Source organism: Idiotropiscis lumnitzeri, chromosome 2 (genome assembly GCF_059441095.1).
Source record: "Idiotropiscis lumnitzeri isolate Australia: NSW breed Sydney's pygmy pipehorse chromosome 2, RoL_Ilum_1.0, whole genome shotgun sequence".
Taxonomy (NCBI): Eukaryota; Metazoa; Chordata; class Actinopteri; order Syngnathiformes; family Syngnathidae; genus Idiotropiscis; species Idiotropiscis lumnitzeri.
The window spans coordinates 8697491-8715549 of NC_142392.1; the positions used below are offsets into that span (position 1 = coordinate 8697491).

The 18059-nt window shown below is 41.8% G+C and overlaps 1 protein-coding gene across 1 annotated transcript in view; it reads left to right on the forward strand.

The window, feature by feature from the left end:
* LOC148341606 (uncharacterized) overlaps positions 1-7928 on the forward strand; it is a 32340-nt gene extending 24412 nt beyond the window's left edge. Inside the window, exons 2-3 of the mRNA XM_088282912.1 lie at positions 6477-7819; positions 7917-7928. Of these exons, the coding sequence (XP_088139038.1) occupies positions 6477-7819; positions 7917-7928 (1355 nt within the window). The remainder of the gene's footprint in view (positions 1-6476; positions 7820-7916) is intronic.
* Positions 7929-18059: the final 10131 nt, after the last annotated feature.

The window sequence follows — 18059 nt, forward strand, 5'->3', positions numbered from 1 at the left end:
TCCACGCTTGCGTCGAAAGATGGGCTAGGTGCCGTACGGCTGCAAAAGGCGAGAGACACATGGCAACCTGTAGCCTATGCATCCAGGTCAATGTCAGAGACTGAAAAACGCTATGCTCAGATCGAAAAGGAGTCACTGGGTTTAGTGTTTGGATTTGGCAAATTTCACACGTATGTTTATGGACTGCCCACGTTCATAGCAGAGACTGATCATAAGCCACTGATTTCAATTAGAAAGAAAAATCTCAATGACATGACGCCCAGAATTCAACGCATGATGATGACATTGCAGCGCTATGATTTTGAGCTAATATACACGCCTGGAGAATACATAGTGCTTGCTGATGCATTATCCCGAGCGCCGCACCATAACAGTGACATCAAGGACTGCGTTACGGCGGAGGAGGCTGAGGCTCACATCATCACTTCAAGCCCTTTATACCCACAGACAAATGGGCAGGCTGAGAAGGGAGTGCAAATCATCAAGAGACTGCTAAGGAAGGCCAAGGATGATGCATCTGATCCTTACCTTGCCCTATTGAGTGACAGAGCTGCACCTCTGGAGTGGGGAGCTTCGCCTGCTGACCTACTCATGTGCCGTAGGCTTCGCACCACAAATACCACAAGGACATGACAACAACATTTGGATTGAAAAGAAGAGAATGCTCAAACTCAAACAGAAAATTGCATATGACAGAGCTACAAAACATCTGGAACGTCTTTCTAAGAAAGACACTGCAAGGATCGAGGGACCTAATTGTTGGGACAGAAAAGTGACTGTCCTTATCGAAGCCGGACCGAGATCTTACATTGTGGAAACAAAGCATGGACAAAGAGTGAGGAGGAACAGGAGGAGTCTTCTGAAGGTTCCCGGGAACTGTAAGAAATCTTCTGATGCGGCTGAGGCTGCAAAGCAGGCGGATACATCGAAGGAGCACAGACCAAAACCACCAGCAATTTCTGGGAGTACTGAACCTCTTCGAAGATCAACAAGAGTTAGACAACAACCGGACAGGCTGATTGAAAATGTTTAATGTTGTGTTATTGTTGCTAAAATTGTTGTAGAGCTGCTTGTTGTCAGAAAAAAAAATGGGTAGATATTGAAAAGAAGTGAAAATAATTGCGAACAAAACAAAATTATTATAATAATAATTATAAAATAAAAAATGTTTATTAAAAAAAAGGCATAGGCATTGATTAACGTTTGAAAGGGAGATGTAATGATAGCCGTTATATCATTAGTCACTAGTTGGCAGTATTGCCTGATGTGTGTGTGGTTACCAGACGAACTCGTGTGTCTGCACATAGACGAGAATGCAAGTCAATAAATAAAGAGACACAAGCCTGCAGCATCACTGGACCAGCGTGACTTCTTAAGATAGAAGACGGAACATTACAGTAACCATTAAAAAAAAACGTATAGTAACCATAAAATTGTTTTTTAAAAAAACGTATCATAAACATACTAAAGCTGTTGCTTTATGTTATTTACAAAGAATTTTTGTTTAAAATCCCCCTGGCTCTTCTTTTTGTCTTTTCTATATTATGTACGTATTAATAACTGTGTTTGGTTTGCAAATGTCAATAAAGTTGATACAAAAAACTATGAGTAAATATTTATCATCTCATCAATATTTGCAAAACAGAGTACCGAGTTTCGAGATCCTCACAATAATAGTTCTCAAAATTATATATCTTATCAATTTAGCTTAGTTTATGGATATTTTATTGACAATCTAACATCAATATACAAAGACAGAAAAAAAATTGGTGGTGGTGGGGCGCGAATCTTTTTCTTCTTGGAAGGGGCGGGCGTGAAATAATTGAGAGGCACTGCTAGTATATGCAGACATCATATTCATACAATCTTGCAGCCCGAGTGAACCACAGCATTGTTGCTTCGTTCGGTAGGAGAAACGTAAACGTCCCACTGCTGTTGCAGCAGCGGCTTCTCGAGGCATCGGCGGAAGTGACGTAGGAGCCGACTCGCCAATGTGGCGTTAATTTAGTTATTTTTTTTTTTTTTTATCAACCGATTTAAAATATCATATAAAATTATTTATTGAAATAGAACAGCCAGGGGTAAAAACAAACACAGAGGCAAAGAAATATATTTGAAAAATACGTGCTTAAAGCATGACGTCATTAGCAAGCGCGCAGCTTCCGAAGGACCTCGACCACATCCACCGACCCGTCCACACCGGAACAAAAACACCCACCGCTAAATTCTTCTGATTTAGTGTGGAACTGACTGTAATTTTCTCACAGAATGTCCAGTGCTACTCTAAAGTACCACGACATAATTCATTAAGTCTTTGTGTGCCGATAACCTCATCTTCGCGCGTTGATGCTTTTCGGTGTAGTTAGCTTAGCTTGTTAGCTAGCTAGCCGCTAACGAAAAGAGGCACATGACTCATCGCCAAGCAGAGATCAAGGGCGGATTTTTTGGAATTATCATTTGAAAATGTGTGAAAGAACAACACCCAAGTACAAAGAGGAACTTTGTGGAATAAAAGAAGAGAACGAGCAACATCTTTTGCTTCTGGGCGAAGGTTGCGAGCAGCCTCGTGTTGTGCTACACAAAGCAGGTTTGTACACGTTTTACTCTCATTTGCTTTGTAAAGAATGACTTTCTATCGTTAAAAATATGCATCACAACATTAAGTTGTTTGGGGAAAGTCAGAGGGAAAGTGTTGTTGCTTAATTTATGTGTAGGGATTTTGATTCTTCACACGTAATTTTGTTTTAAAATTTATTTAGAAACAAAAATTTTATAAAAAAAAAAAAAGGGGGAATGTTGGAACGTACTAGCAGGCTAAATGTCAGTTTGGGAAAAAAAAAACAAAAAAACAAACAAATCATGCAATAAATAGCGACTATGATGCCAGGGCCTAGGGCTGGGCGATAAACCGAAAATTTACCGTTACCGAAATGTATTACTATGACCGAAATAATTTTGCCCATGTCGGGAAATTCGGTGTTTAAAAAAAAGAAAAGCCTTTTGTGTCTGCGGCAATGTTCATGCCCCTTTAAAACCGCTACAGCGCCTCTAGTCACGTGACTCCACCCGCCTGATCCCGAAAGAAAACAGACGTCGCTGTCGAAGCTGGCAAATCACATCCAGAAGCTTTTTCACCACCCACAACACAACCATGCTGTGCTGAAAGTTCAAAGTGAGAAGCAAGGTTCGACAAGTGACAACAGCCCATTAACGGAGGCAACACCATACGAGAGAACGTCTCAGAGGAGGACGCAATAGCCTAGCACATAGCTAAAGATAAAGCTCCTCTAGTTCCAGTGGCGCGCACAGGATTTAAACGCTCCATGGAAGCCATATTTCCCGATATGGACAACATCGGGCCGGAAGCTTAGACATGTCAAGCATTTTGCATCTACATCCGACTTGTGGTTGGGTCGCAACATGGATCCCTGATTGAGCCTAACTGTGCATTACATAGATGACAAGTGGCGACTGCGCACCAGAGTACTCGAGACGGCACATTTTCCCCGATGATGCACACTTATTTATTTGTCTTGCATTGACATTTTCTTTCATTTTATTTACCATTTTTTTGTTTGGCATTATTTGCACCATGACAGCATCTTGGCGCAAGCTATTTGCAGAAAAAGATTTTGCAAGAGGTACCCTTTTTCTTTGTGACATTGTTCAAGTCATGCAAAGCAAGCTATTTCGAATGTTTATACAAAGGATTTTTGGACTTTTGTTTTTCATTGAAAGTAATGTGTACCAGTTGGTCAATAAAAAAAACAGTCAGTACGCATTTCCTGCATTTATTTTGATTTTAGTCCACGGGGAATTTATCGTGCATTTATCGTTATCGAGGTAAAATTGCTCAATTAATCGCAATATTGATTTTAGGTCATATCGTCCAGCCCTAGCAGGGCCCCTTTAATTCTTTTAGGCATACAGATTAGAATGGAAGCAAAAAGTACCCACGATGAAACTATCTCTAAATGCAAAATGAAAAACTTGTAAACATATTTCACTTGAAGGATTCCTATTCTATCAATGACATTATGTTGCGATGGCCCCCAGTGGTCTGCATCAATATGTTGGGGTCCCACAACAGGTGTTCCATCAGACGCACACAATAGCCTGTGTGTGCTTACTTCAGCTCGCTTCCAGAAACGTCTGTGAGTATGTCAGGAATTAAATCGGCATCAGCCGCAACGTGCTTCCTTTTTAATTGCTCGTTTATCACTGTTGTGCGGCTAAAAGGAGGTTTACATCGTAGGACGTAACTTTGTGAAATGCCCCCATGGTCCGGTCCAAATCGGGGTCGCACGCATTGCTCCGTGTGCGGCAGGCACAAGTCAAGGTAGCACGGTAGAAACAATATAAGACAAAGTCGCCGCCTGACCTTTGACTTGACCAAATTAAATGTGTGTTTGTCTTTTTGTGTCCTGCAGACGTCAGTGAAAACGATCTCCGTTCTGTGAAAGAGGAGCCAGACTTGACTCACATCAAAAAGGAGGAGGAGGAGGAGGAGATCAACAAGTCATCAGTGAACGTTCTCCCGATAAAGACTGAAGATGAAAACAAGGATGAGAGTGAGGACAAGAGAGGGGCGGAGCCTCCAAGCAGCAGTTCAAGTCATCACGTGAAAACAAAAGGTGATGAAGACCACTGGGGGCCATCACAAGCACACAGTGAGGACACATTATCAGACGCTCATGACAATGATGATGATAATGGGCAAGAAAACCCTTTTTCTTGCTCAGTTTGTGGTAAAAGCTTGTCTCAAAATTCAAGTTTTACAATCCACACAAGAATGCACATTGGAATGCATCTGCATCTTTGGCTTACTATGGGCTTAAAAAGGGAGACCGTCACAACCCCCTTTTCTACAAACAAGTCCAGGAACATTTAGTTCCTGGTAATAAAGTTCCTGTGGCCCAGGTGGTTTGCATCTCCCCGCAACTCAAAGTTCTTGATAATTTATGCAAATGACAATGATGATGTATCAGTGGGAGGTCTTGTGTTACTTTGTTACTCATTACTGACACCCTATGGCTGTTAAGCATCATCGCAGTTCCAAAATAATTCAGTGAACTCTAAAAAAATATTTTGGTGTATCTTAGTTGAATTAGAATACATATTCCAGAAACGTCTGTGACTATGTCAGGAATGAAATCGGGCATCAGCCGCAGCGTGCTTCCTTTTTAAATGCTCGTTTATCACTGTTGTGCTGCTAAAAGGAGGTTTACATCGTAGGACGTAATTTTGTGAAATGCCCCCATGGTCGAGTCCAAGTTGAGGTCGCACGCATTGCTCCGTATGCGGCAGGCACAAGTCAAGATAGCACGGTAGAAAATAAGACAAAGTCGCCGCCTGAGGTTTGACTTGACCAAACCAAATTTGTCTTTCTCCAGACGTCAGTGAAAACGGTCTCCGTTCTGTGAAAGAGGAGCCAGACTTGACTCACATCAAAAAGGAGGAGGAGGGGGAGCAGATCAACAAGTCACCAGTGAACATTCTCCCTATAAAGACTGAAGATGAAAACAAGGATGAGAGTGAGGACAAGAGAGGGGCGGAGCCTACAAGCAGCAGATCAAGTCATCACGTGACAACAGAAGGTGATGAAGACCACTGGGGGCCATCACAAGCACATAATGAGGACACATTATAAGACGCTCATGACCATGATGATACTAATGATGATGATGATGATGATGGGCAAGCCAAAGGTGAAAGGGCATGTCACACTGACTCATTCACTTCAAAGCTGTCTTTAAAAGGGCACAGAAAAACACACAGTGGTGAAAAACCTTTTTCCTGCTCAGTTTGTGGCAAAAGCTTCTCTCGAAAGTTTTATTTAACAATCCACACAAGAACGCACAGTGGAGAAAAACCTTTTTCTTGCTCAGTTTGTGGCAAAAGCTTCTCTTTTAAGTCAAATTTAACAAGTCACACAAGAATACATAGTGGCGAAAACCCTTTTTCCTGCTCAGTTTGTGGAAAATGCTTCTCTCAAAAGGCAAATTTAATAGAGCACGCAAGAACACACACTGGAGAAAAACCTTTTACTTGCTCAGTTTGTGGTAAAAGCTTCTCTCAAAATTCAAGTTTAAAAATCCACACAAGAAAGCACAGTGGAGAAAAACCTTTTTCCTGCTCAGTTTGTGGTAGACGCTTCTCTGAAAAGTCAAATTTAACTTGTCACACAAGAACACACACTGGAGAAAACCCTTTTTCTTGCTCAGTTTGTGGTAAAAGCTTCTCTAAAAATTCAAGTTTAACAATCCACACAAGAATGCACAGTGGAGAAAAACCTTTTTCCTGCTCAGTTTGTGGAAGACGCTTCTCTGTAAAGTCAAATTTAACTTGTCACACAAGAACACACACTGGAGAAAAACCTTTTTCTTGCTCGGTTTGTGGCAAGAGTTTCTCACAAAATTCCCACTTAACAATCCACACAACAACACACACTGGAGAAAACCCTTTTTCCTGCTCAGTTTGTGGCAAAAGCTTCTCTGGAAAGTCTAATTTAAGAAAACACACAGCAACACATAGTGGAGAAAAACCTTTTTCTTGCTCAGTTTGTGGCAAAATCTTCTCTTTTAAGTCAACTTTAACAAGTCACACAAGAATACATAGTGGAGAAAACCCTTTTTCTTGCTCAGTTTGTGGAAAATGCTTCTCTCAAAAATCAAATTTAACAGAACACGCAAGAACACACACTGGAGAAAAACCTTTTACTTGCTCAGTTTGTGGCAAAAGCTTCTCTTTTAAGTCAAATTTAACAAGTCACACAAGAATACATAGTGGAGAAAAACCTTTTTCTTGCTCAGTTTGTGGAAAATGCTTCTCTCAAAAGGCAAATTTAACAGAACACGCAAGAACACACACTGGAGAAAAACCTTTTACTTGCTCAGTTTGTGGTAAAAGCTTCTCTCAAAATTCAAGTTTAACAATCCACACAAGAACGCACAGTGGAGAAAAACCTTTTTCCTGCTCAGTTTGTGGTAGACGCTTCTCTGAAAAGTCAAATTTAACTTGTCACACAAGAACACACACTGGAGAAAACCCTTTTTCTTGCTCAGTTTGTGGTAAAAGCTTCTCTAAAAATTCAAGTTTAACAATCCACACAAGAACGCACAGTGGAGAAAAACCTTTTACCTGCTCAGTTTGTGGAAGACGCTTCTCTGTAAAGTCAAATTTAACTTGTCACACAAGAACACACACTGGAGAAAAACCTTTTTCTTGCTCAGTTTGTGGCAAGAGTTTCTCCCAAAATTATCATTTAACAATCCACACAACAACACACACTGGAGAAAACCCTTTTTCCTGCTCAGTTTGTGGCAAAAGCTTCTCTGGAAAGTCTAATTTAAGAAAACACACAGCAACACATAGTGGAGAAAAACCTTTTTCTTGCTCAGTTTGTGGCAAAATCTTCTCTTTTAAGTCAACTTTAACAAGTCACACAAGAATACATAGTGGAGAAAACCCTTTTTCTTGCTCAGTTTGTGGAAAATGCTTCTCTCAAAAATCAAATTTAACAGAACACGCAAGAACACACACTGGAGAAAAACCTTTTACTTGCTCAGTTTGTGGTAAAAGCTTCTCTCAAAATTCAAGTTTAACAATCCACACAAGAACGCACAGTGGAGAAAAACATTTTTCCTGCTCAGTTTGTGGTAGACGCTTCCCTGAAAAGTCAAATTTAACTTGTCACACAAGAACACACAGTGGAGAAAACCCTTTTTCTTGCTCAGTTTGTGGTAAAAGCTTCTCTAAAAATTCAAGTTTAACAATCCACACAAGAACGCACAGTGGAGAAAAACCTTTTTCCTGCTCAGTTTGTGGAAGACGCTTCTCTGTAAAGTCAAATTTAACTTGTCACACAAGAACACACACTGGAGAAAAACCTTTTTCTTGCTCAGTTTGTGGCAAAGGCTTCTCTGTAAGGTCAAGTTTACGAAGCCACACAAGAACACACAATGGAGACAAGCCATTCAGTTGCAGCGTTTGTTCTAAAAAATTTGCCACGAAACCGGAAGCTGAGAGACACGATTGTGCTGGCGAGAATTGATGCGATCCGTGAAGCTTAAAAAAAGACAAAAAAAACTGAAGGAACTGACTCTTTGTGGTAAGATGTAAATTTTGATTTTGAATAAAATATGAAAAATTTAATTTTTCAAAGCTCTTTTATTGACTTAAAGCCAATGTGATCAGTGCCAGAAGAACCATTGTGTCTGAGTGATGATGATCGTTTTTTTTGTTTTCATATCAAACATTATAAATGAAATTAATTTCCTTTGCCTAGAACAACATTTGTTAACATTATGCTTTTCAGTTGTCTTTTTAATCGTACTTAATGGAAAAGGTGTGAGAAGAAACTGTGCTTATGAAATCATTGCCTTCCACAATCATCAATAAAATCACGTGTTCCACTTGCTCAACTGGCCTTCATTACGTTGTGTGAAAAGGTGAAAAACAGATCTCGAAGTTGGAACTAAAAAAAGAACCAGAAAGAGAAACGCAAATAGTCTCAGTTTCTCTTCAAGGTTTTGGTATGTCAGGAGTTGGCAATCTGATGGCAACTGGAGTCAGCGCTGGTTTTCTCGTTGTGTTTGGCTGGCTCGTATATGTATGGTCCATTGAACAAAACTCAAACTCTTCAAATATCCCCTCAGATACATTTAATATTTCACTTTCTGAATACATTTCTGACTGGCTAAATACACTTTCTAGGTCGAGCTCTATCAAGCGTTTGGGGTTTGTTGCTAAGCAGAATCTCACTTCGGAAAAAATATAATTTTGTAAAATATACCAAATATTTTTGTTCATGCTCTATTATATTTTTTATACTTTGGATTGCTTATATAATGAAATCGGGATATATTAAAATGTAAAATTGGCAACGGCATACAGACTTAATGCAATTAATAAATATAGAAACATTTTATAAATATTGAACTAATTGAGAAGAGTCCTTGAAATAAATATTGAATTATAAAAAATACTTACGTATTAAATTAATTCAACTACCCGACCCCAGATGAGCGGCAGAAAATGGCTGGATGGATGGAATAATTTAAATTGCATACATATTCAAATGAACAAATTTGTTCAGAAATATTCAAGAGTGAAATAAAAAGGTTTAAATTAATATTTATATAATTTCACATTAAAATAATTGAATAAATATTGTAGTATTGTATAAGCAAGCTTAAATCTACATTGAAATACATTTTTAAAAAGTTGTGTATTTTAAAATGGCCTAATCTACATATGGGAAGTATTCTCTTTATGAAACTATGAAGGGACTGGAGCTCACAGAAGTGACCAGTCTTGGTTCTGAAGTTCCGATGTAACCAGATACTGCCCTGAGAGAAAATAGGCCTGAGCATTGTTTATGGTGGGGGCAATTCTCTCGCCAGGTCAGTGACCTTCCAGGGTATGGAAGTAATTTAAGGTGGTCACGAGTAGACTGGTCGTATCAACGGGGAGACGCATCTGCTCTCCCTCTGGGGGACTTTTGGAGGGAAATCCCGAAGACGAGCGGGATGGGAATGCATATGTAACAAAGGAAAATTAGATATTCATGTCCTATTTGGGCATTCCTTGTAAGAAGGTAATGTCTGAGAGGGGGCTCGCACGTGTGCGGAGCGCACACGCACACGTTTTTGGGGAGACTTCTTTTGACATCAGCATGTGACGAGAATCAAATCTTTCTTCTTTCTTTCGTTCTTTTCCATCACCAATCCAGCCTTGCTCGGCTGCCTCTCCGGAAGGCAGCAAGGACCCACACTTCAAAGACAAAATATACTACATATTGAAAGAAAAACAATACTCAAATATTGAAATAAGTATAGAATTGAATGAATAAACAACAAAGAAATAAATACCTCCTGGAAAATATCATTATTTTCAACATTTGTCAACATTTTTCTTTCTTGCACATTCTTAAACAATCGTAATTTTTTTTTTTTTACTTTTACTTTTTAAGTTACTTCAGTGCATTTCACACCTGTGCCTTCAGTGAAGTCCTACTTTGTCCTACTTGAATAAATACCCATCAAAATACCATCATTTATGACACCACGGCTGGACAAATAATATCCAGAAACACACTTACGCACCACTGAGTGAGTGTTGGACGATATAGCTTCTCTTGAAAGGTCCGACTTGAAAATGTCCTTGCATGTGTATCTGCAATTAGATCCAATGCCTTTGCCTCCTTTGGCCATTGTGGTTTAAAAAAAGCAAGAATATATTTTAGATTTTCGAACGGCCGCCAATTACAACTTTTGAGTGTGTTGATTCAGCATAGCGCCGCCCCCTCACGAATGAGTATCCAATCACAAAACGCGTTCATCACCCTCAGCATAAGGCCAGCGAGAAGGCTCACTGTAACCAACTTGTGATCTAACAAATATGAAAGCTCATTGACTTTGACAGAAGAGATGCTCGCACAATTGCATCTTAAGGCCTCGGAACGCATAATGCGCGCTCCTCGTATTGTGAAACCTGCCCGGCAACACGAGCTAGCGGAATTCCGATTGGATTCAAAACCCTCACCTAAAAATACAGCGCTCAGCTATAATATGACATCAATGCAACGATTATGATTTTTTTTTTTTTATTGATTATGTTTGGCCAGCAGAGAAGGCCTTGAAGGCCCACCACTGAGTTACTTGATGGCCTAAATGAAACTTTACTTTCATCAATAGAGTTAAAGTTATGCTTTATTGTAGGCGTTATGTAATTAATAGTGAGGGATTGTATTACGATTGCTGGCATTATTTTAAACACTTACGGGACAGAAGGTCAATTATTTAATTTAGCAGGTTCATATTTACTGAATATGTTCAACATTGATTAAACAAAAAGCATTTATCAAATGAAAGTAGAAGTACAGTGCATAGATAAGATTGACTGGGATTGTAGTCATGGCGTTTACTGATGCATTCATATGCTAAATTTATATGACTTTGTTTAATTGTAAGACCACAAACTTGCACACATAGTATTTTCATGACCCACACTCTCATTCAGAACATACAGATTCAGTCTGCTCAAGTCAAACTGATGACAAACCAGATAGCACTTCATGGACAAATACGACAAAACACATTCTCCACATAGGCCATAGAAGATACAAACATATCAAGTTGGACCGGGGAGGACGTCACAGGGACGCGATCAAGAACACCCAAAAACATAATTTGATCTGGGAAAACATACACCACACAATCTGTACACTGACAAGATTACAGGGGAATGTGAGCAGGAGAGACGGAGAGACTGCCGCCTGCCTGAGAAGGTCAGCCTTGGACGTGGAACGTGGACCGGGGGAGGGAGCAAGGACGACCGATTCAACCTACATGACCCTTGACAAAGAAAACCTCCTATAATATGTGAGGCTGGGCTGAGATCAGCGCAACATTTTTCGATTGGGCCCGTCCTAGTACAGTTTCTCGTCAGATTAAGAAAAAGCAGCCCAGATATTATTTCCTGAACTCCAGAAATCGAAGAAACTAAAATATCGCAACCCTAATCAGCTGTTGTTGAGTCTTTATTTGACCCTTTTCAAAAAACGAACACGCATTGGAGTAAGTTTGGCTTTTAAGATTCATTTACTAAATGTTTCTCATTTTCTCGGTGGCTCAACTCCAACAGTTTTGGTGACCCCGACGTGATTTTCTCAAGGAGGGAGTCCTTGCGGCTTGTTCTTCACACTCTACAATATTCCAGGCATGGACAATCAGAACAAAGGTAGGGGAGAGCCTGTTTATTCAAAGTCTCCTGATTTGTTATACAGTGGAACCTCGGTTCTCGAACGACTCTGAGGTCGAACTAATCGGAGTTCGAACAAAAAAATAGAGAAATTCTTGCTTCGCAGTTCGAACAAACCTCGGAGTTCGAACGCCGGTATGACGCATGAGTGCGTATGCGAGGGTGGGATGCTGAGCGGCGTACGGGTGTAGATCGCTCTCTTGCTCTCTTCGTGACCAACTGTTGTCGCGTGCGGACGTGCTGCGTTTTGCTCTCGCGTTTTATATAGGTGTACGAAGTGTTTTAGGCCCTAATCATGCCTCCAAAGAAAGTCAGTGCAAGCAGAAAAGGAATGGTTTCGGTGTTCGAACAATTCGCTTTTCGAACAGGGTTCAGGAACGGATTATAGTCGAGAACCGAGGTTCCACTGTATTGTAGAGTGGAAAGATGTGGCCGATTATTAGACCGTTAAATTTTGTTCGTGTTTCTGGATATATTGTTTCTGGACTTCAGGAATGGTTGCATGCTTTGTATAGAATGTAGATTGCGCATGGATTACTCGTAATATTGGAAGCGTACGCAGGTGAAATAAGGAGGGGGCTCCTGTTGTCGGCCGGCAACAGAAATTAGCACCCGGAGTCAAAAAGGGGGACTCCTGCTCCGGCAGTCGAAGAAGGGGATGCACAGCTGATTAGCAGAACGTGTGCACGGCGATCCCAATAAAGTGACGCTCAGTATAGTTAGTATAGTATAGTATATAAGTGGACTGAGGCTGGGAAAGATTGGATCTTTCGGACCGCCATTATCTGTCGCTGCAGAAGCATACACGGTGGAGGGAAGTGCACAGCTGATGAGCTGATGGTCGCACTGCAACCGCAGTCACGGTATACGTGGTTGACCGAGGCGTGGAGCGTTCCGGTTGCTGGAATATAGAATAGATTTCAAGGTTTTCAAATATTGTTGGCAGTTTCTTGCTTTCGGGGTGTTCCAATGTGGTTCACTTGCTCAGTTCTGTGTTTGTGCTGTTGTCTGTGTGTTAATTGTGACGTTGTTGTGTAATTGTCTAACTGCCTATACGTTGTGTGTGTCCCGTGGCAATTTGTGGCCCTTGCTGTGCTGTGTTCTACTGGGTTGTTGTGTCTCATGTTTATAATTCCCGGGTCTATGTCTTATGATGCTCAATTGGTTTAATGTTAGGGTGTGTAGGAGAAAGTAGAGTGTTAATGTCTGGTGAGTGATGATAAAAAGGAGAGAGTGGGGTTTGCGTCCCACACTCACAACAAAACATGCTTAAAGTAACGTGTGGTGCATACAATATATCGTGTGAAAGTTCAAGCGATCGTGTGAGTGAATGCAACCCTGAAGCAGAACAGGGGGAAACATAACGGTGATAAAATAAAACTGCCTGATTGGTTGGAGTGAATAAATAATGAAGTTGTGGATATTTTGTTAGTCCAGAGAGGAGAATCCAAAACACGGAAAAATCTGTGATAGGATGGACCTTTCTCCGATGAGAGTTCCACACTGCTTGAGTCGTAGTTGATTAAAAATGGGGAAATGGTGGGAGTGTAAAATTATGATTGGTATAAACATTTCAGGGGATGATTTGCAATTAAATTAGGATTGGCGATGAAATTACTTGAGATAAAAAGTATATGAAACCGAAACACAAAGGCTTCATTGAGCATGTGTCTTGCGGACGTACGAAATGTGACCATTGGAAACTCTGAGTTGATTAGGAAATTGAAAGAAAAAAGTCAAAGCAAGCAGGGTGAAGAGTGTGGGGAAAATGGTGGGAGCAGTTGGATGAGCAGGGGGAGTTGCAGATATGAGGTTGGAAAGATGGGGGTCGAGTGGCCGATGGACGGTAGCTGTTTGTGAGGGTTGGAGATGGGGAGGCGTGGCTGGGGTGCGGACAATATATATAAGATATATAATCATACGCAATACCGACAAAGTGCCACGAAAGACGCTGGTGGAAAAACTGACACCAGGGGAATAACGACGGGAACGAAAAAGGCTTGCAAAAGGCAAGGAACAAAATGAACAAAAATCGCTTACCGCAGAAGGGCAAGGAAAACCAATTGAGCTCAACCGAGAAGATCAATAAATGAAAACGGAAACACAAACAATGAACGGGAACAAGGTACACGGAATGCAATAACAAGGTGTCTAGAATTCACAACTTGGGACATGAGCATGAGTAAGAGGAATATTCCGACGCTGAGTAGTCAGCGTTGAGTGTTTAAATAGTGCAGTAATCAATGACTTGTCGAGTGACAGGTGTGTGGCTGGTGGGCGTGTCTCTCCAGCCATGACGACATGAACAGGAACAAGCGCTGGAAGGAAACGCCCCCACTCCAGCTGGGCAAACACAAAACAAAAACATGACAGGACAAAACGGACCATGACACAAAAGGATTAGGTTTTTGGGATAGGTTTTAATTGAAACATTTTATGATCATGTTTAAAGAAAATCTTTAGAACAGGAGATGTCTAGCAATTGATGAGAAGTTTGCCAAGTATAAAGTTGGATTAAATAGTTCGGCAGCTGATTTATTAACTGATGTGTATCAAATGTAACAAAGGTGGACGACAGATGTTTTATGACGATGCGACACCAGCCCTGACATGACAACTTTTAAGGGACAAGACAGCATTCCATAATTACCAGAATGCTAACGTCCACATCTATGAGCTGTTTGACGTCACAGGTGCAGGATCGTCAGCCACGTCCAGGAGGAACAGGAGAAACTACATCGCGGGGACTGAATGGGAAAATCCACAAACGCAGTGGTAAACTTTGGCATATGCTGGCTAAATTGAGGCTAAATTAGCGCCGAGGGAGGGGTCTCTGTGTGGAATTGGAAAGTATCTTTTTGGTGAATGAAAGTGTGACAGAAAAAGTGTTTGTATGTCTAAGTGGTTTGAGTGAATGTTTAAGGGACGGGCCTCAGGAAAGAAACCTGATTGAGGGCACCAGTAAGCCCGAACAGCACATAGGATGCAATGGGCGGACAGGTCTGATCAACCTGAATCCCTATTGCACTCCCAAGTACTGATTTTCAAATTGTTATTGGAGACAGATTGGACTAATCAAATTCAAGCATCACGTGAATGATTGATTGACGTTATTACACAAAATTTATGCAAAACTGAACGTTTCAGAAGGGAGGTAATTTACCCCTTCTCGCTTGCAAGTGCCACTCCTCCAGTTCTCTCCACAGGTTTGAGGTGACATATGACGTGTGTGACCTGAAGGTCGGAGAACGCTTCAAATAGCGCCGCATCACGCCCATCCCGGCCGGAGTTTCTCCTCAACAAGGAGGGAGATATAAGATATTCTAAGTTAGGTTCCATGAAAACAGATTAAGATATAGTTGTTGCTTTAGCCTGCTCATGTGCTCCGCAGTTTTAATATTCACATTGGGTGCACGAATAGATAACACACACCCAGTCCAGGACAGAGCAGAATTTTGTTGTATTGTTAAGACTTTTCCATAATATACGGCACCACAGCGGTGATACTTGAGGTTAATTTCAGTTAAGTTGGCGGTGGCGCTGTTTTTATGAAAATTACTCACTTAACGCAAGGGTAGGTTCTTCGTAGAGGGGATTACAGAGTTACATGCGGGACAAAATTTACTTGTCAGGAACTGTCCTTACTTGAGGCCGAGGCCAGACCTACAGACCAGCATGATGGTCACCGGCTGATTGGGGACACCTCAGGTGAGATTGGTCGTGCCGTGCATCAGATATTTCTGGCCCCGTTGGGGCCGATGTTGCTGTATCTTTCAGGTGGGGAGCGGAGGAGACAGGCCTGGTCTATGTGGCCAGGGCGAGACGTGAATGGAGTGAGACTTCCGGCAGTGACCCATCCAATAATGTCGTCATTCCGCAGCTGTTCCAGTTGGCCGTCCTTTGGGTGTGTCCTTCCGGTTACGGACATCATGTGAAACAGTCCATCAATGAAAAAATGATCAGTCTCAGGAGAACACATTTTTTTTTACATCATTTTGCACGACATCAGAAAAGGAAAATGTGGGATTGGATTAAGGAGCGTTACTAAAAATTGCAGGTTCAGGTGGCCAAGAGGGCTAAAAATGATAAAATAAAAAAAATGAAAAAAAAGGGGGGGGGGCAGCTAATGCATGCAGCTCCCATTGCACCTGCGCCTTCCGCTTCTGCTGCTCCTAGGCAAGGTTCGGGTGACGCGGCACCCCAGCAGACTGGCTGTCCGTACCCGGCCGGTCAACGAGGTCGGGATTGCGGTAACAGAGGTAGGGGTGGTTATAGACGGGGGTTGTGAGTGGGGTGTGCTCTTGCTGTGGGGTCACTGGGTGATAAACTGCACATACCGAGCCACTTTCTGGAATGTGCCATCTTCTGGTCCGGTGCCATTCCTGTCGCCCAGAGCTCAACCAGCGCAGGGGGCGCCACCGTTACCCACTCCCAACGCACTATTGACACCAACCCGCTGGTACCCCATTCCATGACAGGGGGCCACGGAGCATATGTGGTGCTCTCCTCCATTCCACTGGCTGAAATGAAACATCTGAGGGCAGCTCTGAAACCTGGTTCTCCATCCTCCCGCGGTGGGTATGCCCTGTTCCTGATCCAACCTCCACCCATTCACCAATTGACCCAGTACATTGTACACTGTACATATGATCGCACACATGATTTGGTTTATCAAAATGCATTCATCCAAATTTAGTCAGGAGTTCATCTTGCATTAGGATTATATATGTGTTATGTCTACCGGCGTTGCCTCGCATGCGTGCCTTGTCCCTGAGCAGCAGAAATGGTATGAATTGTTTACTTTCGCCAAGCCACAAATCGCATTGACTATTGATGCGCGTCTTCATACTAAAGATCTAGGCCCCATGGTAAAGCGGTGTGGAGAGGCGGTTGGCTGGGTTCAGACGTCTATTACAAATGTTGAATACTCCGCGTCACTAACAGGGTATCATACTTCAGCACCCACTACAAATTCTTCGGTTTTGGGAACGTGACTACATTTCAAAATTTCACGAAGCGGGTCACTCGGGAGAGGTAGCTCTGTGTGCGTCTCTGCCGGATGGGTTGTGGACACGGGGCCCGACTGATTTTGGGCTCTGCTCCACAGCTCCCCCAGTTGTTTTACTGTCTCTACACCCTCACCCAGTTGACAGAATCAGAGTTGGCACAGCCTGGAGGTGGAGGGAGGCATTCGGGAGACAATAGGAGGTGAAGACTGCAGCGGTTCTTGGAGCTGTCTACGTCTTGGAGAGCACCTATTCTTCCCGTAAATTAATTTGGTATCTGCGTAATTCTAGTTTGGGATTTGTATTTATTTATTTTTATCATAAATGGTAACTATTTCATTTGGTTTGCTTTGAAGATTTGCCAAAAAACGGTCAAAATTGGAGCGTTAGCTCAGCGCTTAATTTATAATCTCTAAACATTTAGTTATTTGAACTCAGTGAACTACATTTTCCTGAATTCAGGAATAATTTGCCCATCTTGCGAAGCCAAATTCTAACATTGTGCCATATTATATCTTATCATATATTATCATTCGCACATAAATGTGAACCAACACTGCTGGATTGTGGTGATTATCGGCACAACGAAATGTATACGTTGGAAAATTGTTTCTCGGGGCAATGCCTGTGAGGATGCCACTGTCTAGATCAGGGGTGCTCATTAAGTCGATCGCGATCTACCGGTCGATCGCGGAGGTGGTACTGGTCGATCGCGGCGTGACATTAAAAAAATATCATCCTAGCATCAATGCCGTCACTTGATTAATATACAAGGCAGCCATTCAGATGACAACTGAATGTTGCCATTCTGTTGACCAATCAAATCAAACAACGGCTCTAAGTGCAGCAGAACTTACGATGTCAGCCTATCATCCATCCCCGTTACTTGATTGACATACAGGACAACCAGTCAGATAACAACTGAATTTTGACCTTTAGGTCACCGCTCATGCGTAAACAACGACGCAAAGTGCTAAGCTAGTCGGCGAATTGTGTCAGATTTTAAGCCCTCGCTAAAGTTTATGGTCACTAAAATGAGTGAAGGAGCTGGACCAAGTAAAAAGGCAAAAACATATCATTTCCATACAGAATGGGAGGTGGACTTTTTTTTCACAATGTCATTTTCGAAGTGCGTTTGCCTCATATGCCATTCTATCATCGCAGTACCAAAGAAGGGAAATGTGGAGCGGCATTTTCGGACTGTTCAAGAAAGATACGAAAACGACTTCCCGCCGAAAAGCGAGCTAAGAAAGAGAAAGGTGAATGAACTAAAATCCCAGTTGACAAGAC